At 38.2% G+C, this 24,545-nt stretch overlaps 1 protein-coding gene across 1 annotated transcript; it reads left to right on the top strand.

Moving 5' to 3' along the window:
- The first annotated feature begins 1,089 nt into the window (after nucleotides 1-1,089).
- On the top strand, nucleotides 1,090-22,116 carry SPI1 (Spi-1 proto-oncogene). Its single transcript, XM_082484914.1, has 5 exons — nucleotides 1,090-1,403; nucleotides 8,335-8,428; nucleotides 15,685-15,872; nucleotides 19,821-19,977; nucleotides 20,685-22,116. The coding sequence occupies exons 1-5, from the start codon at nucleotides 1,359-1,361 to the stop codon at nucleotides 20,999-21,001; spliced, it is 801 nt and encodes a 266-aa protein (XP_082341040.1). The 5' UTR covers nucleotides 1,090-1,358; the 3' UTR covers nucleotides 21,002-22,116.
- The last annotated feature ends 2,429 nt before the right edge of the window (nucleotides 22,117-24,545 follow it).

A 24,545-nucleotide genomic window follows, 5' to 3' on the forward strand; every position in this document is an offset into this window, starting at 1 on the left:
AGGGAGGAAGTCTGTAGTGGCTGAAATTCCCCCTCACACATAGACCCAGGTGAGTGGTGAACAGGCTACTTTCAAAAGCAGAACCTGTGGCACATGGGCATAGATTGAAAGGGAACAACGCAGACAAAGAAACTTCACTTTTCCAAGACATTAGTAACTAACTGCAAAGCAAGAAGGCATTTTGCAGAACGGGAGTGTTCTCCCCTTGTAGCAAAGCCCCACCCTGTACACCCTGCCCCATGGCCCACTCACCCCTGCCCCTGCCCCTGCCTGATCCTCAGTACGACAGGCATTTGTTCAGTTCAGCCAAATGCAAGTAAAACAGTGGGATAAAGAGAGGGGAGAACATCCTGTGATAAGAGCTGAAGCAAAATCTCTACATGAAATTTCAGCACCTGACTGTTTAAATACAAGTCTACAAATCTTGTTCTCTGCTCACTGCTAAAGGCACTCAGGATCTGAGAGAAGTCGTCATTGCATGGAACATGTAGGACTTTTCCCCACTCGCTTTCTCCTTGCAGGAGCTAGAAAAGAAAAGAAATCACAAGAAACAAATAAAAGGACCAAGTATCTTTCACTGAATCATTTTGCTCTATTGCAAAGTTTATGAAGAAAGTCTCATGGGCTTAACTTCAGTGTTTTGTAGAAACCTAAGACTGTGTATTTGAAACTGCATACAATTTTTTTCCTTTCTGCAAAGTATTGCCACCCAATTGCAACACAGGACTACTATTAAAGCAAGTCTATGCCACTGCACTGTCCTCACAGAAGTTGTCAGGACTGTGTCTCTATGACACATCATTAAACCAGAGAGCAGCACCATCGTTATGGTTCATCTACAGTGGGAAGCATATAGTCTTCCACAGAGCACTGCACCCATATGCTTGTTTATTGGTAGCAGGCCCAGGCTCTGCGTTGCTGATTATACAGTAAGCACCTGCCCATGGCAGATCTGGCTCAGGGCAGACTTCCTGTTACAGCGCCACAGCTCCCTGAAATGAGATTTATGCAAACTGGCTAAAAGCTGTGATGTCACAGCGCACTGATAGACCCAAGGGCTATCTCCCTTCTACAGACATTTGATAAAATCAGGAACTTCACATACAACTCGGGAAGAAGTTCACCTCAGAACCTATTAGGGCAAATTATGAAAACTTGTTAGGGTCCTTCTCCTATCCTGAGATCCATCACTGCAAAGAGACTCCACGGAGTCTGAGGATCTCACTTTTTTATTTCTTTTTTTCCTTTTTTTCCTTTTTTTCCTTTTTTTTTTTTTTTGTTTCATGTGATTTTTTCAAGTCAGTTATTCTGGATGTTTGAAAACTGAATTAAGAAAAATTCACTCAGAAGTTGGCTGAATGTTGCAAGCTTGCAAAATGGAAGGATTTCCCCTCATTCCCCCTGTGAGTATATGGGGTTTATTCCTAATATGGATCATTGGGCTCAGTAGCAGAAGGCGAAGTAAACCAGGTTTTATTATTTGAGAATATCTCTGTTTTGGTCTGTACTTGTAATGCCAGGAAGTTGGGCTTAGGTCAATATATAAAGCTAGTGACAACATTGCAATGAATGGGAAATTAACATTTCCTCCCTAAACTTGTATCTGATCTTGATCTCCATTTGTTTTCACAGATTAAATGTATGGTATTTTTGTACAGTATGTATATAGCAAGTCAGTAAATTTTTTTCTTCAGTGCTGGCTTTGTGATATAAGGCCGAGTCTTTCTTCAGGTTGTAATTCTTCATAATTTGGAGTCCCTGACATAGTTTATGTATTTAACTGTCTACCAATTTGCGAGAGAAGAGTTGCTGAATGCTGATTTTATGTATTGCGTATTTTAGGACTCTGTGCTCTTTGCAATGATGGCATTTTAGTTTCTAACTTCAGTTTCTCTTGAACTGAATTCTCTTGAATTCACTTGCTATGAAAAAGCAGTTGGTGAATGAAGGGAAAAACCCACAGCCCTTAATTGGCTCTTTCAATGTTTTCTCAAAGATACAAATCTTTCTGTATGCTTATGAGGCTGTTTCTATCCTTTCTTTAACTCTGAAGCATTGTTATGTTGCTGTAATTTATCGTATGGTGACTTCAGAAATTATTATTTATGAAGAACGTAATGTCACTAACCTGTCGTTCAGAAACAAACCTTAACGGGAAACCTCTAAGCAGAATGGGTAAAAGAGGCCTTAACTAGATTTTATTAAGTTTGTAGAAGATGAAGACATGTCAGATAAGGTGTTTTACTTGGCTTTTTATGTGGTAGGTGACTTATGGTTATTGCTATATGTGTTCAGAAAACAGAAAGAGATAATGAAAATCCATGAGTCCTTTCAACAAAACTTGTATCAAGTTTTCCTTTTGTATTGTCCCATCTAACGAAGGCTAAAGACACGTTTCCTTATCTTCCACTCAGAAAGATGGCCCTTTGAATTCCTTTCATGTTTGGTATCCCCATTGACTGAAAAAATATGTCTTCTTTTTTGGGAGACCCTTTATTCTAGCAGCTCATCATCAGCATCCCTGAAATCCCCTATCTACCCAAAGGGTGAGAAGAACCTAAAAATCTTTTTTCTTTGTCTTTTCCTTAAATACAGCGAGTTGTCCAGTAGATCTACTGTAAATCTGTCAGAACAGAAATTTGAAAAGAAACTGAGAAAATGAAAAAATTACACAGAGATTTCTCAATATGTTACTTGTTGGGCTTAAAAAAAAAATCTAGAAGAAGCCCAAATCTTGCCCAAAACTATCCCAGAAACTAGTATCTCCATTAAAAAAAAATCAATTTTTAATTTTCTGTCCACTTAGTCACTCATAGCCAAGTTTTCTGAACTCTTTTTTTCAGTATTGAATTCCAGTGCATACATTGAATAAATGGAGTGAAAATCTAACACAGTCTGGCCCATATTCTATTTGTGTTGCAGTTAATATTCTGGCTGAACTCTTCTCAGATGAATGATACAACAGGCAGTGAAAACACAATTATATCTTACAGGAGCACTTGACAGAGCAATTTGGTTTTTATTTTTGTGATTAAAATGTCCACAAATTAATAATTTTCTGGTTTATACTTTCAAAATTGTTTTAAGTGCACTTTGAGCACTGGCAGTTAGAGCCCCACATGGCATCGTTACAAAAGCTTGTGCCTCCTGGGACTTGTTCAGGGGGGAGACATGAGCCTGTTTGTAGACAGGGGTTTCTGTAAAGCAATACTTCCCTCCTCTGCCCCTCCCCTTTCAGTTGAGGGTGGGTCAGTAACTGCCTTCCTCTTGACTACATTAGGAAACTCTTACCCTTCATTTGGAAAACGCTGCTCAAATGGTTTAGGAGTACTGCATTTTTCTCTGAAGACTAGGAATTTTGTATGGAAAAGTTCTGCAAACTGGGCCCATATCTTCCAGTGCATGATAGAATCTATTTGTGCTATGGGGCGAAAAATTATTGAGTCAAACACCTTTGCCTAAAGAGGGCCCCAGTTATACATGGATCCCTAAGTAGCCACCTGTAGAAATCACAGCTTTGAATGGAAGTATATTTGTACGAGAGTGAAAATGCCCCATAGAAGCACTCTGTTCCACATAACTGCATTGCCAGCACAGTCCAGTGAGGCTGGCCCAGTGAGTGATCATAGAATCACAGAATGGTTTAGATTGAACAGACCTTAAAGATCATTTAGTTCCAACTCCCCTGCCATGGGCAGGGACACCTTCCACTAGACCAGGTTGCTCAAAGCCCCATCCAGCCTGGCCTTGAACACTTCCAGGGATGGGGCATCCACAAATTCTCTGGGCAACCTGTTCCAGTGTCTCACCACCCTCAGAATAAATAGTTTTACTCATCTTTTCTAAAAATGTTATACTGTATTTTTTTTCCAAGGAAATACAGTTAATCTTGGCCTTAAAAGTTGTCTCAGCAGCACATCATTGGAAACTCTGTGGGGTATTTCTGAATCACATGCCAGTGACTAGTTATGTCAGGATAACAAAACAAGATCAGCATTTAGGGAATTTACAATCACCTGGAATCATCTGACAAAGTCATGGTAAATAACAAGAAATTTCAGATTACTATTCAGTTGAGTCCCCTGTATCTCTCTTAACCAAGGCCAACCAAGCTTTCTCCAAGTAGTTTTGTGGCTTTTCCCTTGATTTTCAGGGAAAAGAAGGAAGATGAAGGCAACTCTCCATTTATCAAAGTCAGTGACAGATAAAGTATTGTTTGTTGACCTCTTGCTCAAGGTTGGAATATGGTTTTAGATAGTGTATTGCACCTTATGGCATGTAGAAAAGGAGATATCAACTTCAGACCACAGCTATGAGTTGCTAACAAAGCTTTCTGTCACTCTTTTATATGAAAACAATTTATAGAACAAATGGCTATTGACATCAGTTAAATTGTAACATAAGCCATTCTTTGCTTTTTGTCAGGGGAAACAAAACAGTTCAGTGTCATGGAAGTGCTATTAGTAAGTAAGATGATGAAATGGGTGTGTGGGTGGGGAGGTTCCAGAGAAGGACAAGGCAAGTGGGTGAAGATTGGTGCAAGAGGCAACAGCAGCACATGGTGAAATCTCCTTTCTCTAACTAGAGAAAAAGCGTCTAACAAAACTTAAAAAAAAAACAAAGAGAGATTAAAACCAGGTTCTTGGAAGTAGTTTCTCTAATGAATAGAGGGAAATATCCCACCTTCTCATAGGATAAAGATAATAAGAAAATCTATACTGTACTGTCTCCTTTGACCACTATCTTATTAAGTTTATGATACATAAACTTTTAAATATTTAATATACATCTTCCCATATTAGTTACTGTACCCTTGGAGATCAGACACCAAGATGGAAAGTGGTGCCAATTCGAGTCCTTTGTGGGGATGGATTGGTCCAGGTTGCATGAGTTAACAAGGATATACACATAAATATTTCATCAAATGGATCACTGAGCAGAAAACAATTTCAAGGAAGAAATTTCCCACAATCCATAATAAAGAGATTTTAAGTCCCAGAGTTTCAAAACAGAGTTTGTAAAAACCCAATGATCTATGTAAAAGCAGACTGTTTTTCAGATGTTGAGTATCTGCAACTCACTCTGTAGTCAGCCAGATCTGTAAAAACTCAGGGAATCACTTTTTAAAGAGTCTATTTAACACATCTTCCTTTAGATCTGGTCATTGAATAAACATCTGAACTTGTAAAACAAGCTTTTGAATGGCAGAAATAATTCATTCTCAGCTCTCAGACTGTGAGACATTATTGCCTGTTACAGTATATTGAACTAAAATGGGGGAGTTTGGAAAATCGTAGGGAAGAAGAGACAACAAAGGAGGAACACAACTAGGAAAAGTCAAACATTCTTTCCCATGCCTAAAATTTGTATTGTCCATCTACTTTTGAACTGACGCTTGGCCTTCCTGCCAAGCTATGCTTCTGTAAAGATATGAGTGGTAGAGCTTTTCTTGTTGCAGTGGAAATTTTGTACATAGCAAATTAAGCCTAGATTGACAGAACACTGACTTCTTTTGAAATGTATTTATTTTTGTCTAAATATTTATCAGAGCTACAGCTTTTGATGCATTTAGATATAGAAATTTTTTATAATTTCAGTCAGTTTCTAGTATTTTAGTTGAAAGGAAACAAAGAGTTTTCTTTATATGACTTTTTTAACCTCCATTTCTCCCAAATAATATGATGTGCATTTTCCATTTGAATGTTGAGGTCTCTCACAGAATATGAATGCTTTCTTTTGAGTTATGACAAATTAACAATTCTGAATACGAAGGCAAAAACTTCATACATTCTTCAGGTTGACATGATTTAACAGGAAGCATATATTTATGAAAAGGAAATAGCAGAGCACTGGAACAGGCTGCCCAGAGAGGTGGTGGAGTCTCCCACAATGGAGACATTCAAAACCTGACTGGACGCCATCCTGTGCAACCTGCTGTAGGTGACCCTGCTCTGGCAGGGAGGTTGGACTAGGTGATCTCCAGAGGTCCCTTCCAACCCTGACCACTCTGTGATTCTGTGAAATGGACGAGTGGGGTGAATTAATTTGCAAAGATAATGAAAAGTAGAAATTCCATTGAGAACTTTATCCTGAAGAAAGCAAAAGACAGTCTCATTACATTTTCTTGTCAGAGTACACCACAGGTCTAAGGAATAGGAATGGGTGAATGCATATAGCCAGTCATGGTTAGACAGAACACAAAGAAAATATGGAGGGGAAAACCAGAAGTATAAGAGAGAATCCATGCTGTACTGTATCCTTTGACCACCCCTCTGAAATCTGGAAAATAGGTTATACTTCCAATTAAATCTCTGTGTAGATGGGGAGCGATTCTATTGGAATCATATTGATTTGGAAAGGGAGACTGCACCTACATCCTTTGGAGACTATAAATGAGTCCCTTCACTTGTATCCCTACTGTGGCTACAATTAAATGATTATTTGCTCCGTTTGCTTAGTCTTTCCCCTAGATTGTCTTTATTGTGTGTTACCATTTTCTCAAGATTTCCCCAAAATAATTATGCACCACCACAGAGTATATTGTGAGCTGACAGCCAGACAATAGGTTTGCTCCTGAGGCTTTGAATATTCCATAAATGTGATGCCCAGTTAGTGTGTATTCTGGAAGTCACGACGTTTTAGGCAATCTTACCTGTCCATTTTAATATGATATGCTAATACAGCACACAGCTGCTACTAAGGTTCTAACAAGGTCCAAAGCAATTTCTAAAAGTATTTGCTATTACTTTGTGCTCTAACATCTTAATCCTCTTTTTCTTGATCTAATTTCTTCAATATCACCATAGAAATCACATCCCTAGAAAACAGACAATCTTTAAAACCCAAAATTCCAACAGAATGAACTGACGGAGTTAACTAGAAGAATTAAAGGGTAGAGATAAAAAGCAATGATAACTCTGATGTAGTATTCATAAAAAAAAAATCTTTTCCTTTTGCCAGCTGCTTTTCTACCACTTTCATCTGGATTTTAATGGCAGCTGCTGCCTTAGGTTTCATGTTCTTGAGCAGTCTAAAGGAGGAAGAAAAAGAGAAGCTTGCCTACATTTCTAGCATGCTGTCACCACAGCCTAGGCTTACAAAATGCTGGTGTTCCAAAAATGAGACAGATTTATGGAGGGAGATAAGGATTTGGGACATACAGATAGGCATATGAACACATTAACATATGAACATAAAAAATATGTCCATCATGTAAGTTATCATGTTTTACAGATTTGTCCTTTTCTGTAAAGTTAGTTAACAACATTAACAGATGAAAAATGTTTCTATTAGTACCTCCTAGAAATAATTTCCTTTCAGAACAAATGGCAACAAGGTGTTTGAGTTGTACATTTTAGATGACACTATAAGAATTTTTTCAGATTGGAAGAAAATATTGTAACAAACTTAACTGGACAAAAGTTTAGCAAAGCCCTGTGAAGGACATTGCCCTGCTCTAACTCTTCTTTCTGGAAAAAGACAAAACCACAAAGCAACAGAATTATGCACAACTAATAATAAACAGACCACTTTTATTAAAACAACATAAGATGTTAAATAGTATTAACATTGGATTACTAGGAGAGGGGAGGAAGACAAGTGGGAAACTTGCCCTGTGTCACCTTGTTTTAAGAAGATAGAGAGGACTTTAATTACACAGCTAAGCATCCAATAGGTCACAACTCAATATCTGCCCCATATTTGGACTTTTAAAGTCTTCTCTGTGCATACCTAACAGCCCTGTGCAGCTGATTTGAACCAGTTAACATTTACAGTTCATTTTAGACAAAAACTGAGAAAGAAAATGTATTTATGCCTTCTGTCAATGTCATTACCCTCCTACAAACTGCCATCATTTAGTAAGACCTCCTAGAAACACTCAGAATAACATGCTTAGGCAAGACAAAATTCTGCTTTCTCTTTTGTGTAACGAAGTAATAATAATTGTCTGTCACTACCAAAGAAAAAGTTTTCCTGCTGTGCTGGTGTGATAGCATCTTGGCTTGGGCCTGATGTCCAAGATAGCTCTCTAAGTAGTATCTGCAGAAGATTGGAGGGCGGGATATCAAGAACTTGTGTAATACCATAGGAGAAGTTCTGCTACACAGACTGGGTCTAAGGTGATGGATTAATTTTTTTTGTTTGTTTTGCAAACCAGTGTTTGGTGTCAAGCATTTTATTCCCACTGATTCAATAAGAATTTAAAGCCTACCTCCCCCTTCTTTCCCTAGGCAATTAAAAATGTGATGGCATCTCCCCTTCACTAACTATATGAATAATTTCAAAGAGATTTGTGTAAGCTTACACTTCTAAAAATTCCTCTTCTCTTTACAGCCCTCTGAAGATATGGTACCCTATGAGTCAGACCTCTACCGACAGCCCCATGACTATTACCAATATCTCAACAGTGATGGAGAGAGTCATGGTGGTAAGTTAAAATATATCTCATTGGAGCATAAAGTCTCCTGGGCTACCACACGGAAGAGATTTAGGACGTTCAGGAAAAGAACAAACATGTTGCTGTGATCTATAATGTATAGGCACATACTTTCAAATCAGAAACAAACAATATTTTATTCTGCTTAATAGCACTGTTCCAACCCAGCAACTGCAACACGGTTTCTCTGAAAGAGAATTTTAGAAAGCACTAAATGATGCAAGGAGCTTCCAGGACATTCAATGTATTGCCAGGAAGGTGGGATCTCATGATCTCTATCCTTCATTATCTTCACTGTGTTTTTACTTTCCTCTGCAGATCGAAAGCACTCTGCTTGTTTCTGAATTCTTTGAGGACATGGATTTGCAATACTCTTCTTGTGTTCCATCTCCTGTTTGACTTAGGTCCTAAATACTTTATTTGTGCCTTCATTTTAATTATGTTTCTTTGGTATTTGGCCTTTTCTAACTCCATATATTTCTCTCTTTCTTTTGATCTCTTTTGCATGCTGCCACACCTAGCTTTAACTCTCACTCTTCCTCCAGAACACCCAAGTACTTCCTTGTAGCTGTTTGTCTAACCTAACTCAATATAAACTACTGTATGATTATTTATTGCTTCAATTTATGTATGTGATTTCAAAGCTTTGGTGTCTTTATATTTTCATGTTGCCTGGGCACTGGATTCTAAATCAATGCAGAGGGGAGAGTCTTGCTTTGTGAATTTTGTCTCCCATGCAATACAACAGTCTAGCAACACCACCCTGGAAATATCAGAGTCAATATTGACTCAGGAAGGAAAAGCACCGTTCTACTGTATCACTCGTGGCAGTCCCTTCAGATCCTGGAGTTTCCCTAAAAGACTCCCACTGATATAGCAACTAGACCCATCACTGCTTAATTTAAGACATCTAACAACTTCACATAGCACTGTGTTATCTGTGGCAACAGAAGCTACCTTAAGGGACAGCAAGTTACAGAATACAATTGTTCTGGGCGTTTAACTGAAAAAGAGTCCTACCTAAATTTGTTTTCTACATTGCATTCAAGAAACACCTATATTATTCCTAACACCTGGAGACAAAGAATTAATTCAGTTTTTATAAGTTATCTCATGGCATCTGTCAAGTCATATTAATCAAACCCAGCAAATTCCACGTGGAAATTCAGGGTTTTTACATTATAACCTGTACCTGTTTACACACCCATAAAATGAGGATAACATTTATTATCTCAAAAGGCAATTGTGGCAATTAAACAATAAATACAAAAGAAGCCATGTAGGAAAACACACTGGGAAATAACTTTTCTGTCATTAAATCTGGGCTACCTCAAGCAACAACATCACTTTATCTTTCATAATCTTATCATCCCATCTGGTTTACTGCCCACTTTTCTGTTGGAAGGCTGTTCCTAAGCTACACTGCTCAGATCATGAACATTTTTTACTCATCATAATGAACACAACAAAAACTCCAAAGTCACCTGCATGGGTTATGGCCTAACAGTACCTAAACACCCCCTTTGAACAAAAATTTGTCTGCATGGGTTATGGCCTAACAGTACCTAAACACCCCCTTTGAACAAAAATTTGTCTCTTCCTAAACCTGTGTTGCACTTGTCCTAAAGACAGTAAGTGGTTATGGAAGAGGAAACTTAATCCCAGCCTGCACATTTAAATCAATCTTTTTTTTTTTTATGAAAGCACCTGTAATGTAGTTGGTTCTATGTAAATATCTAATATGCCCTATGCTTTCCTGAATTGCTTAGCGTCCAAAAGAGCAATGAACAACCAAAGAATACAAAGGGGAGTGAAAAGCACAAATTAACACATTTTGCTTCATTCCTATAAACATTGACAAACCCAACTTTGGCTTTTGTTTTGTTAACATGACAAAACTAGTGGCTCTTGAGAAGAGCCATGCAGAAGAGCAGGAAAGGGACGTCACAAACTAAGAAATATGTACTAAGTGTTCAGAACAATGTGGATAAAAGCATAATGATGGAAAAATGACAGGGAAAATGAGTAAATAAGGTGCCGCAGTGATAGCAGTGAAGTGAAAGAGTTCAGAACATGATTAGATAAGAAAAAAGAAGAAATAAGTAGCCAGAATTTTAGGAGAGGAGTTCAATGTGGGGTACGGTGAGATGACTGGCAATATATAAAAATAATTTTGCAGGTCTACTTGACAATGCTATGGACCTCAAAGAAAAGCTACCAGATAAAGTAAATAGATACCACAAGACGGAATAATACTTCTGACTTTGCTGATAAGGGACTGCTAAAGAACTAGAAAGTCTTGCTCAAGTGTCAGACTACCTCTCTCTCATTGCTAGCAAATAAGTTCCATGAAAGGGAAACGGCAATAGCTTAATTTGTAGATCTGTAGTACATACATTACTGTCATTTTTCTAGAACATAATGCCGAAGGCAACCCTACTTTATGGGTATATGAGCAAGCAGTAACGTGCACACAATAGTTTGTCACTAATTTAATATGTAGGTGATCATTGCCAGTAAGTGGACACTAAATTAAAGAAGCAAAAACAGACCAGAAGAATATCCATATGTTCATCACAACATGCATTTATTTTGTATACTGTAGCTTAACTATTTTGTAAATATTGTAGTCAACATAGAGACACAGTCATGCAGGACAGAAGCTACTTCAAGTGATCATGTATTAGTCCATCACCGCACCCTGAGCTTGTATGCTAGTAAGTTTGTAAATGTAATACAGCATATTTTGTAACACTAATGCAATATTAGTAATTACAAAATGCCACTGAATCTTTGTCTTTAAGTTATTACTAAACATTATTGGTTTAGTAAAAATCACTTTTTGTACAAAGCTGAATGCTGGCCCTTGTTCACTTTGTTTCTAGCCTCGGGGAACTTATTATATTTCATGATTTGAGATTTCATTTTCATCATATGATCATCTAGGAGACTGTTTAAGAATTCTGTTAGGATTTTAACCCACATAGAAGTGGAGGAAAGTCCAAACATGTGAACCTTAGCCTTAAATGCTATATGGCAAATAGAAAGAACTCCAAACTTTGTTAAAAAATCCCCTTGCTTCAAAGCCATTCTCATGATTTGCTGGGGCCTGACTCATAGATTTTCGAACATTTGGCATTATTAAAATCATGACATTTGTAAAGTGAGAGCTAGTGAGATCCTACTGTCATTATAGACAAGACTGCTGTACTGCTTAGGAGCACAGCATTTTACTCAACAGAGATAGATTCTGTAGGGAGTCAAGACATTCATTTTCCAGTGTCCTTCAACATTTTTCTCATTTCCTCTATGGGCTTTTTCTTGACTTGTTCTTTCGGATGAGGGAAACATAGTGGGAACATTAAGCTGTGCAATGTGGCACTGTGAAAGAAACCCTCTCCTAGTTCAAAATGAGTTGGAAAATCTGCAGCACAGAGCAGAACCACTCAGAGACACTAGCTCAGACCTCACAAGTACAGCCATGTCAACACAGTCATCTCCTTAGAGCGGGCAGAGCGCTGTGCTGACAGAGCTGTCACATTTCCGGTTCAAACGCTGGCTCATGAATTTCTGCACTGGTTTTGCACTGTGTAATGCAGATTTAGCCTGTTACTCCACTTTACAATAAATACTTTCCTTAAGCCTATTTCATATTCTAACTGCTGGTTCTAACATTATTCATCTATTAAAACAGGAGCAAAACAATTTATATTGGTCAGAAGATGACTGAGAAAGTTCAGAAATGTTTTCTCACTTGCAGAGTGAGAATCTACTTCCATGGTGAATATTAACACAATACCTTTAAGTCCGCTATTGCTTCCCAACAGGCTAACATCCTCTCTGTCATGGGAGGGAGTTCAAAATTCATTATTGTCCTTCCTCTAACCTTTCAATACATACAAGACCAAAACAAACATGATCTCCATGTCTCTATAAGAGAGAATTTTTTTCACATCCTCTTTCACTTCACATGAAATTTCTCATAATGACTCCATTGTGTAGCTATAGCTTGGCTTTTAATGACATTTTCCTTTACCCAAAGAATAGACACTTTCCATTTCTAGAATTTTTCTCTTATTTCTTTTTTCTTCCTTCCACCTTTACATTTTTGAGAAAAGAACAGAATTGCTATGTGTTACTGACATAACACTAACAAAGAACATAGAAATAACTACTGATAACTCTAATAACTGCAGACACAGACATTTAGAATTTTTTAATATTTTCATGTGCAATAACTTAGCCAGAATGGTTAACTGCAGAGGGGCTTGTGGAGACAGAATTTGGAGTCTCTCTTTTAGTGCAACTAAACTAATATTGTTTTTCCCAAGCATCACTGTGAAATTATAGGTAATTTAGAAAGAAATAAGGACTTTTCCTCCTGTCACAACTTGAATATTTGGACATAAGTTTGTGTTGAAGTAATTTCTGACGTAGATTTATTTTGTAACATACTAAGTCCTTAAATGCTGTGCTATTAGTACTATTCTACTATAGTATTTTTACAGCAGCACCTAATTCCATAAGAAAAGAATTCAGTAACGACTAAACTAAATGTTACATAGTGATTAACGTGAATACGCAGAAATAGTGTTCCATAGGTTAATTTATTTGCCAAGAAAGAGTTTAAAAGAACACTTCTGGAGGCAGCAGGAACCTTGTCATTGGCTCCAAAAAACTAAGAGGTATCTTGCATTATAAAAATGTGACTGCTGATAAAAAATATTTAAGAAGAATGAAAAGTAGACTACTTGGGGCATGCACAGATACTCGTGGCTATGCATGGTGGAAATGTACTGTCTTCTTAACCACCATAGTTACTACTAGTAAGGCATTCCACAGCTGAAGACCTGCAATTGACAGGCTCAGAGTTTTGCCTGGGCTTTGACATCCTCACAATTATGCATTGATCTCATATGCTGTAGTATATTATCAAAGGCAAGGGGTCTTTGAGAATATACATTGCCATCTGACAGAGGACTTTCTGCACAAGGAGCAGAACCAGATCATTCTAAGGAACAAGAGCACAAATTACAGGTATGTGGGCCCTCAATGGTTGGCTCCACTTAGAGAAATCTGCAGTAATTTAGTCCAGAGAAAGCATGAGTTAGTGTGGCTCAGACTTCCAACTAAACAAAAAAGTTTCAGATTGAAAGTGCCCAAAGCCTCCTACCTGGATGCAGCCTTAGATGACCTGTGGATTCAAACTCTCACACGCTCTACACTCCTGGGTTGGAGCAGATGTAAATGTAAAAGTACCCGGGTACTTTGCACCCATAAAAACCACTTTTTTACCAGAGAAAACAAACTTTTCCCTAACACTGCAACATGAAGAAGTGCTGCTGTGTGTTATAATTACAACTTTAGGCTATAAAATCTATACATAGCCCACAAAAAGCACTACACAACAAAGCTAAGAAATTACAAAGTAATGCAGCAGCTCCCTGGGTGCTTTTATAAACACCTTTTCTTCCCTTTCACATACCATGACGTCGTTTATCCATGAATCAGAAAAGCAGGAAGGACAAAAAAGCAAGCACTGGTGTGGTGAATGGTCTGATAGAGCTCCCAGATAAATTTCTACAGACCTGAGCCATAACAGCAGCTAAAAAGTGTTTATAACTTCTCAGGTACAACTGTATTTGGTACAAACATATCACTGGATTCCCTCTAAAGGAAGCCACATTCAAAGTCACTATCCCAGATTTCAAATCCTTAATGAGATTAGACCTAATTGTTTGAAACATAAGTGGGGAAGGATGAGATAGAAGCTGAGTGAAAGAATGAAACTGGTATTTAGGAAAAAGTATTCATAGCACGTTAGTATTCAGATAATGTCATAGGCAATAACATCATATTTCAGAACGAGACAATTGCTCCTCTATAAATTCAGTACAACTACACTTGGAACAAAAATGTTCAGTTCTGTCCATCACATTATCGAAAGGATGTCAACTGCTGGGAGGGAGCTTGGAGAAGTGCACAAGTGGGATTAGGGGGGTGGATATACTGATTTATGTTGAAAGACTGAGTGCAGCTGGGTTAAGTGGTAATTAGGAGTACATTGTAAGGGTACATGATAGCAACCTGAAAACATGTGAAGGGGAGGACAGAAATTATTTATAATACAAGGGAAGAAAACTTGCAACAGTAAGATATAAATTAGAACTGTTACACTAAATAGCATAAAGAAATTACGACCATGCATAAAATGTTGCAGGAAAAGTTAAACTAAGGAAGATTAGCTCAATTAGAGCAGAGGACATGATGTTAACTTTGATTTTAAAAACAGAGTGCACACAAATATGTGCATAGTTATGCATGCAGCTACTGTATGTAAAAGAGAAATAGAATTTGCGAAGCTTCACATTTCCTCTAGCAGATTTTAAATTCTGTGCAGCAGATATGAAATTCTAAAACTTTTGGAGGCTTTTATTAAAAAACCAGACATCTGAAAATTAGAATTACATGGAATTTAATTTCAAAAGTAAATAAATCAGGAATTAGTATAGTGGTTATCTGAGTACTTTTTATGTCTTTTTGAAAAAATATAAATTATCACAGAAACGTCCTAAAGAGATAAAAACGGTAGAGAAAGGGTCTGCCTCAGAATTTAGCCTGGCTGAAAACACTGTACACAAGACTGCCACAACGGTTTGTCCTTTTATTGTCTAGTATTGGTACTGAAAAATGTGTGACATACCAACACATGATTACAAGACATACCTAGGAAAGCACCGTGCCTGTTCTGCAGCATTCCTGAAATTTTGCTAGCAGTTTAAAATAAAGTCTGAGGATAATTGCAGAATGATCTGTAATTTTTCTCTATCTCCTCATTTCTATGCCATGAGGAAGAGTGTAATGAGAATATGACAACATGTAAATCAGTGGAATTTGTTGCCTGAATGAAAACGTAAGATTGTTATGGTCTCTTCTTGAGAAATGTGGCAGCATTAGGGTCTTTTGCATCTTGTGCAAAATTATCATTGAAATCCATCTCTCCATCTAAGAGTATTCTCCTAACTAAAGTGGCCTTAGTATTACTTGCCAGCCACAGCCATTCATGAGATTAGGAAAAGAAACTTTACAAGGACCTATATAGATTGTCCTAAGAGACAGACAGGTCAAAAGGGATGATGTGGAGAGGGCGGAAAGGACAGTGACAGTAGTAGGAACCAATGAAAGACAGGTAAATGCCATGTTTCTTAATCTTGTAATGACAGACGATCTGTTTTTATTTTCTTTAGATCATTACTGGGAATATCATCCACACCACATGCACAGTGAGTTTGAGACCTTTGGAGACAATCACTTCACAGAACTGCAAAGTGTACAGCCTCCCCAGCTGCAGCAGCTGTACAGGCACATGGAGATTGAACAAATGCATGTTTTGGATTCTGCAATCCCAACCACACACATTGGACTCAACCATCAGGTATGGTCACGAACCCTTACTCAGAATTTAGGATAATAGTTAAGGGTAAGGAAAATAATGCATCAAGGAATGCATAGTTTTATATGAACGAGATTGCTGAAACAAATTACACAAGCTTTTACTGTAGAAGCACTTGATATAAAACTTTATTCTCAGGCCAATGTGGTTTAAGCATTCTTTTTATGTGGATAACGAGGAGTCATGTTCCTCAAACTGTGCCTAAAAAGATAACTGGATTTTGTGGAGGTTTTTAAAATTTCAAAATTTTGTTTAATTTGGAATGAAAATCAACTGGTTTGAAATCCTGCAGAGGAACTGGACCTGAGAAGCCATGCATTGTCATAGCAAGGCTATCCATGACTACTGGGAAGTATTCTGAACCTCAAAGTAGTAGGAAAGTTTTAAATATTTCCAAGCAACCCTGACAATTTTACATGACCTGTACAAGAAATGCTAACAAAAATAAGTCATTGGCAATTTTACCACAGTGAAACAGGCTGAGGACAATCTACTTGTCTTTTTGCCTGAAAGCAAATAAGCCATGAGCCAAAACACACTGTCTTGTCTGTGCTCAGATTTTACATGAAGCCAGTCATCTCCCTGTAGAAAAAGATACTCCATTGTACAGTAAAGATGGTCACTAAAGTGCCAGTGAGTTCTCACTAAAGCTGAAATTATAAGAGGTTCCATAGTACTGCAAAGACACTAAGCAAAGTGGGTGTGGGAATCACTTCTAACTCTTGATCTTACAAGAATATGCCCAAAGTCATTACTGGGAGCAATAAGAAAGCTGGGTGATCTTGTGCTAAGGAGTTTCCCAAGGCAGGCAAGCTACTTACAATGTGCTGAATACAAGTCAGAGTAGGACTAAGGTCAGAGAAGAGTGTTTGCTGATTACAGTGCTGCATATAATGATGCCATTGCTGAAGTTTTGTGAGAGAAACTGCATGCATGGAGTTGTCATTTTGGGCTTCTTTGTTCAAAGCAAACTGAAATTGTGTACAAATACAGTATTAATCAAAAACAAAGAAGGAAAAAAATTGAGTGAATAAGTTAACACTGTCAACAGGAAACTGACTGACTGAAAGCCATCAAACTTCTCACCTACTACTCAGAAAAAAAATCAGGAATAGAATATAAGACATAGATTTAAACAAAGAATTAGGAACAGAAACTTACAAATAAAAGAAATGCTTAATGGAACAGTAGTCTGTGGGAAGCTTCAAGTCGTTTCAGTTGCTCACTGCAACTGCTAATACATAATGACCAACCGTTACCTCCAACCAAAGGCAAAAAATAAAAATAAGCCCCATAATGGATGTCTTTGGAAGTACCACCAAAAACCAATAATGGGTGCTCCTGCTTATCCCACTTCTTTCTACTCAGTTATCATCTTTCATTTCAGAACAAAAGGCAGAGAATTAAATTTGTCGCAACTTTTGATAAAGAGCACTGTGCTCTCTCTACCCCACCCCATACCAAACTGCAGAAGATATTAGTAGGTAGAATTCACCACTGCCTTCCTCTTCCTTACCAGCTGGGGATCTCTGGCTTTTTACTTAAAACTACAGTAGTTCATGCGAGTGGTACTCAGCGTGCTCTGAGGCTCCCTCTGATGTGTCTCAGCCACAGTCCTAGGCAACACATACAACATTCAAGGTATTTTCAAAGAAACAGAAGCAGGAAGCAAGCATTAATCCTCCGCTGAATTTGCCAGTTACTAACTGCACCCATCCATATCGTGCAATATTAGAGTTACAGTTTGCAAATAAAGGAAGAACATGCAAAGATATTTCTCTAATTTTCTGTTCATATCACATTATTTTGTGAAATCAGATTTGAGGCTCAAGCTGGTCTTGGGCAGGATTTCTTTAAAAAGTTTTGTTAGCCTGCCAACAGGTGGTCTCACCAAACAATAAATTAAGAAAAGAAGGGAGAATGAAAGAAAAGGTTGGAAAACTGTGAAGACCTTTAGAAAGAGGAAAATCACAAATGGATGCCACAGACCCTGAGACAACATTAGAACATGGAAAGTAGCTAGCAGTTTCTTAAGCTTTCTCTCTCCAGAACTCTCTTAGTAACCTGGCTGTTTCAAACACCTTAGCAGGTCCTCTGCAACTCTGTATAACATAATTGTGTGATACTGTATGTATTGACCTACACTGAGTTTCAGGCGTAAAGTAAGTGTAAGCAAAAATACAGCAGATGATAGGGAAAGTGGGGACAGTGTGGGGGAAGCTTGCTCAACTCCCCAGGTTGGTCTCTGCAAGTCCTGTTGCTTGTGAGACACCATTCCCCCACCCTCCTCCACAGCCTTCTCCCACCGTGGCCCTCCAGCCCCAGAGAAGCAGTTTCCTTACTCCCACTTCATCCCCCAACGTACTCCAAGTTTCCACAACCTTTTTCTTTACACAGGCACCAATCTGTTTCCCTCCACGTAAGACATCATCCCACCTTCTCATTTCCCTTCCCCCATGGTGAAGTCTCTCCCTTCCTTCCTACCCCTGAGGCCACAGCTTTCTTAACTGTAAAAAGCTAAAGGTGACTCTGTGGTGAGGACTGAAGTTTCGCTCTTGGGGATCTGACAGGAAGCTTACACACACTCTTACCCAATCCTGGCCTTCCTGCCAGATCGCCTCCAGCCAATCTGCCAACTCATTAACCGCCAGCTGCTGCACCCCAAAACCAGCCCTTTGCGCACTCCTTATTGGGACATTTTAAGCTGGTGCAAAACTCATCTGAAAAGCACCATTCGGCAAAGCCCAACATGGGGTGGGTGGTGTGACTCATGAAGTGAACACATGCTCTCCGCTTCAGTGCCTAAGGTCCTCTGGGAAGGGAATCGGGCTCAAGATGTCCTTTCTTGGTGGAGGAAAGGAAGAGCAATTCAAAAGGAGTTCACCTTCCAGGACTATCGATTTGGCCCATTTCAGGAAAACCACATTCTATATGCTGCTGGGTTTGGGGGATATTGGTTGTTTTTCTTTTAATGTAGGAATTGGGTTCCTACTCCCGGCCCCTCAGACTGATCTGTTTCTCATTCTTAAATAAGAACCTGCATTAATTCATGGCAACTGGTCATGATATCTAACAAACCAGATGGCAACTTAGCATTTACACAGCTGAGGTATATTCCACACTGCTCCTGACAAGGCCTCTATATAAGGGCAACAGAATTTAGCACAAAAACTTGCTTGCTAGCTTTGCAGATGAGAAATCCCCATTAATGGGGAATTTTCAGATAGCCACTTCGGAAAAGAGAATGTGAGCCAATATGATGTATCCTTTATCTTAGTACTAAGGCTGTTCCCCTCCTCCCAGGGGAAATTCAGGACAGGAAGCTGACAGACCCGTGTAACCCCTTCTCCAAGAGCTGGATGCAGTCCTGTAGGCATTCAGTGCTGTCAGAAGGTACTATGCCTGAGAAAGGAAGAGGACAACAGAGTCAAAGCCAGTCAAAGCAACCATGCTAGGGCAGAACTGTTCAGCGCTTTCAAATTTTAAAGAGTAGTTCCAGAAGGTCCGTGTTAGAAAAAAGACTTGTTCTCAAAAGCAGTTTTACACAGGAGATAGACAACAGGGATCAGAAACTCATTAGGAAGAATAATAGCTTTGGGGAGATATAGGAGAAGAGGGGTAATATCACTTGCATAAAATATAACGTATGGGAAAGTTCTGACTTTCACAACCTTATTTCTCTTTCCGTCTTGCAAAGATGCAGATTTGTACATGTGTAAGTGTTGCCTGTTAGCTGGAATTTTTTCTTAATTGCACAGTATTTATTATAAATGTCAACAACTAAGTCAGTATTACCCTAAACAAACTCATATACCTCTTACTTTCTCCCCCTCTTTTCTCTGTAACTCTCTCCATGACATTTCCTTTTTTTATCTTGATGCCCCACTCTCTATCACTACCTCTTCCCTCTACTACTCTTTTCTCCCAAAGGTGTCCTATTTGCCCCGGATGTGCCTACAGTACTCCTCTCCACCACAGCCCAGTTCTGATGAGGAAGACATAGAGAGGCAGAGCCCCCCATTGGAGGTATCAGATGGGGAGACTGATGGTGTGGACCCTGGGCCTGGAATTATGCATGGAGAAACAGGTCAGTGAAGACAGAGAGACTTCATCAAGCTATGTACTGAGCAGCTGTTACAGTACCATGATGATAATGAATAGAACTGTAGAACTGCTGTGCTGTGCCAGTATTTTATCCCACTGCTAAAGCTTCACTTTCCCTGACTTCTTGCACTCTCCTGTCCTCTGAATCTTTTATGACCATAACTGTGTCTATATCTCAAATCTCATTTCTTCACATACTCCCACTTCATCCTTCTACCTTGCCTATTCACGTTTTCTGAATGGAAATGGCTTTTGCCATTTCTACTCCCATTTCCATCAACATATGGGAAAACCAAGGCAAGAAGGTCAAGGAACTGTTTTTTAAAAATATTTAGCTCTGTTTGCTCAGTACCCGAAAGTCAGGTTCTGTATTACCTGCCCAAATTAGCTTCAGGTTAGTTTCAAGTTAGCAATGCTTTTCAGTTAGCTTCAAATTAGCAAATTAATCTCAAAACAAGGCTTCGGCCTTTAGAATTCCTTATTCTTGTTTTTTCTTCTTGGTACATCAATACACATTATGTCCTCACAGTGTTACACTGTCTATTGTTATAAATGTTGCAAACTGAAGAAGTTACATGACTGACAAGCTAGCCGAAACAGTTATATGAATTATATACACTCTGCTGTTTCCCTAGGAACTACACGCTAATCCTAATGCTCCACTGCCTTTCTTCTCTGACTCTCACACAGGCAGCAAGAAAAAGATACGTCTGTATCAGTTCCTTCTGGACCTTCTTCGCAGTGGAGACATGAAGGACAGCATCTGGTGGGTGGACAAGGAAAAAGGTACTTTCCAGTTCTCCTCCAAACACAAAGAAGCATTGGCACATCGCTGGGGCATTCAGAAAGGCAATCGCAAGAAAATGACCTACCAGAAGATGGCAAGGGCTTTGAGAAACTATGGCAAGACAGGGGAGGTCAAGAAAGTCAAGAAGAAGCTGACCTACCAGTTTAGTGGAGAGGTGATGGGAAGGGGGGTCACTGATAGGAAGCATTATCCTCACTGAGGCCATGGGACTCTGAGCAAGAAAAATATTAAGACCTCCTGGCTGGATACCAGCAGAGGAGATGGACGCATCTTTCTCTTTGCTTCCTGTGCCCCCTTCTCTGCCTTTAAACGGCCTTTACCGTCAGATGTTTCTGGTACGAATTCCCTTCTTCAGCATCTGAGAATCCTAGATGTGACAGAATTCTTTACTTCCATCCTACAAGTTGGACAGAGTTGGGAAATTTAAACAATGTACAAATATATTATTGTCAGGAAAGATTTTTTTGATTGTATGGTAACTAAAGAATACAGCTGATGAAGTTTTGCCTTCAAAGGTGGTGCTGTGTCATTCACAGTGACACTGCATTAGCTTACAGCTTTCAAACTAGCATTAATACAGGCTCTGCCGCAGCTCTCAAAGCTAGAGAGAAGTTTGCAGATCTTGGAATGATACTCGTTCTTTTAAATAGTAATAACATGTATATATTTAATAAAATTTGATATAATGAAGTTCTGGTGTTTGCATAATAAATGATTACTTCACAACCAAATCTCATGTGCATTCAGTTATGCCGATACAGCTCATCTGAATGAAACGCACACTGAGTTATAGGGCCTCATCCATCTGTCATTACTTTTTAATTTACTTAGAAACATCATCAATGTTGTCAAACTAAGTAACAAAGATAATAGGCGACATACATTACTGTGAAAGAGACTACAGTGCTGAAGTAAATTTAAAAAAAAAAATATATATATACATATCATTACTTTTTCCTGTGCAAAGAAAGCCCTGCCAGTTGAATGATTTCTATTGACTGATACCAAGAATGGCATTTATAGCTCTATACAATTTAGAACATAGCAATTAACTATATTCTTCTGTGGTTTCATTAATTTTCCTGCTCCTGTTCTTTCCTCTTGCTTGCTTACTGCCACAGTGATACCTTGATTTTAGCTTGTGAACCTTTCTGGGAAATAAGTTGCATTTAATCATGTCTTTGCAGAATTCTGGTACAAAAGGTTTTCAAGCTTTTAACTGTGGATTTTAGTCCCTACTGTAAAACAATTAATAGTAACTACTAACAACTGCATTGTATAGATTACACTCAAAATGCAAAATAAAAGATAATTCAACACCTGAGAAGCAGTGGTAAAATTACCCAGTACATCTAAACACAGAAAAGAAAACCAAAGTCAACCAACACTAAGAAAATTAGCATTTTAACTTTTAACATTATTTAACATATCTCAACTGTGTTCAAGCATTCAGAAATCAGGAAGTATTATCACAACTCTCCCAAAACAGATGAATTGAAATGAGATAGGTCTATAATGAAAGGAAAGGGGTTGTTTAACAATATTAAAATGTAGTAGAACTTGCCAAATATGACATTTTGGATGCCATAACTAAGTAACCTAACTAACTAACGTGAAGCTTTTCAGAGCTTTCTCCTCACTGAAAACAGAAATAGTTGAAAACAATGAGCTTCTTACAGACTTGGGTTCTCAAAATTATATGTAAATGTAGTCAGTTTTATCTACACTAATAATCTAACTGTGGAAGTCTGGTGACATCACTGGGCTACAGTGTCTCTGTGGAGCCAAACAGAAAGAAGCTCCTGCTTCAAAAAAAATCACAATGTAGTATTTCTCAATTCTTCTTCCCAGTTAATGAACATGATAAATACATCAGTGAATGTCAGAGATCAACTAAGAGTTAAAAGCAAGTGAGGGCTTCAGAACTTTCTCTATCCAAGACAAGAATAATAAAAAGAAATTATCTTTCAGTCTTATAAATAATCTTGCAACTCAACTTTTAGTTACTGTTCTTTAAGGATCATATATATACTCCTAGTCAAATGCTTTTTATTCAATTAGGGTTAGGATATGTCAAAGCTATAAGACAATTTAAGAAGACTTTTTTTTCTAACATCGTACTGTAAGAATTTACTTCCTATAGGACACAATGTGGTACTCACTAAATTAGACTCATATAAACTCCATCTGCATCCGTATTGCATTTGCAGGATGGAAACTGAAGACCCTGAAGGTAGCACTCAGAAGGGTAGAACAACATTCAACACTGACATAATTAGGGTTTCTTCAACGCTGAGCTAGAAACTCAGGACTTTTCTGCTTGGTACTGATGATGACTCTCCATCACTGACTTGCTACTAGAAAGAGATAAAAGACATTTGCCCTCATCAGACTTGTAGACTTGATATTCAAGAAAACTAGAGGATTCATGAAAATATCTTTGTCGCAAACACAGCTTGAAATGCAGATCTGATCATTCTCTGACACTATAATTTGGAGGAGAAGGATCATTTCCTCTTGCAGGAAAACTATGATGACAGAAAAAAGCTAACTGGTGAGCTAACTGTGGAGATGTTTAGGCTATCACAAAAGCCATTTCAAGCTTGTCAAAAAGCCTTCTTATATCTCAGAGACCTAGTTTTCCATTTTCCTAGCAAATCTTGCATAGAAAACAATTAGACACTGGAGAAATAATAAAAAATTAAAATAAATATTCAAACAAAACCAACAAGAACATTTAAATAAGAGATTTGAGCACTGTGCATTACTATGAAATATTATTTTAGAGCAGTTACTTGTACTTGAATTGAAGAATTTGCATTTTACGTTGGTTTTGGCCACAAGTAACATGGAAATGGAACAAAATGAGGAAAATCTTTCTGGAGACATTGTTATTTATAATTAAAACATTTTTAAAAATACTATTGAATATACTTTAATAAGCAGGTTTAAAATTTTCTTTATCTCCAAAGTTGAAATCTTTTTCTCTTCCTCTTGTTAATGCTTTGAAATACTGTTTCTAAAAATATTCACTCCCCATCTGTTTCTGGTTAGGTTTTTCATCTGTGGCATAAAGAGTCTGAATAATCATGTGTTGCAGCTGTGAAGGAGACCAAATGATGATGCTTCTCTGCCACAGTACCGTTTGTATCTCATCCAATCAAACTGGTCTGGATAGTAGGCTGTCTAATCAAGCTGAATTATCGCCATTCAGTTGCACATGCAAGCAGAAGGTCTTTGGCTGTTTTAGAGAAAAATACCAAAATTAATGTGACAAAATCACTGGTTCAGGAAAATTACAGAGAAGCAAGCATTCTATTTTCTCTTAAAGTGGCGAAGTACCAGACAGGCAGAAGTGCTGGAAAAAGGTAGGTCAGGTCATTATCTGGAGAGATGACCCATGATTAGCACAAGTTTATTGGAACATTTTGTGGCCCACTGCTGTTAGAGATCATCAGTCCTCTTTCAAAGCAAGCATTCATACTACAGCTGGATAGTCAACTTACATATGACCTTTGCAGCCTGCTTTAAAAAAGCAACCACCTTTATTAGCTGCTGAGTAGTTCCTAATCAATTCTTGTGGAAAGATATTATTCAGAAAACTATTTCTAAGCTAAATCCAAAATACTGAACTCCCTACAATATCTTAGACTCCCTCCAGCCATATATCAGAGGTGTAGAAGATTGAAAAATTAAACTGGCTGTACTGAGGGATAATCTTCTTATAATATATATTTACAGAC

Source organism: Vanellus vanellus, assembly GCF_965231255.1.
Source record: "Vanellus vanellus genome assembly, chromosome: 6".
Taxonomy (NCBI): domain Eukaryota; kingdom Metazoa; phylum Chordata; class Aves; order Charadriiformes; family Charadriidae; genus Vanellus; species Vanellus vanellus.

Coding starts and splice junctions, on each gene's coding strand:
- SPI1 (XM_082484914.1), top strand. CDS start 1,359: ATGTTGCAAGCTTGCAAAATGGAAGGATTTCCCCTCATTCCCCCT. Junction 1,404..8,334: donor GATTTCCCCTCATTCCCCCT/GTGAGTATATGG, acceptor TTCTCTTTACAG/CCCTCTGAAGATATGGTACC. Junction 19,978..20,684: donor AATTATGCATGGAGAAACAG/GTCAGTGAAGAC, acceptor ACTCTCACACAG/GCAGCAAGAAAAAGATACGT.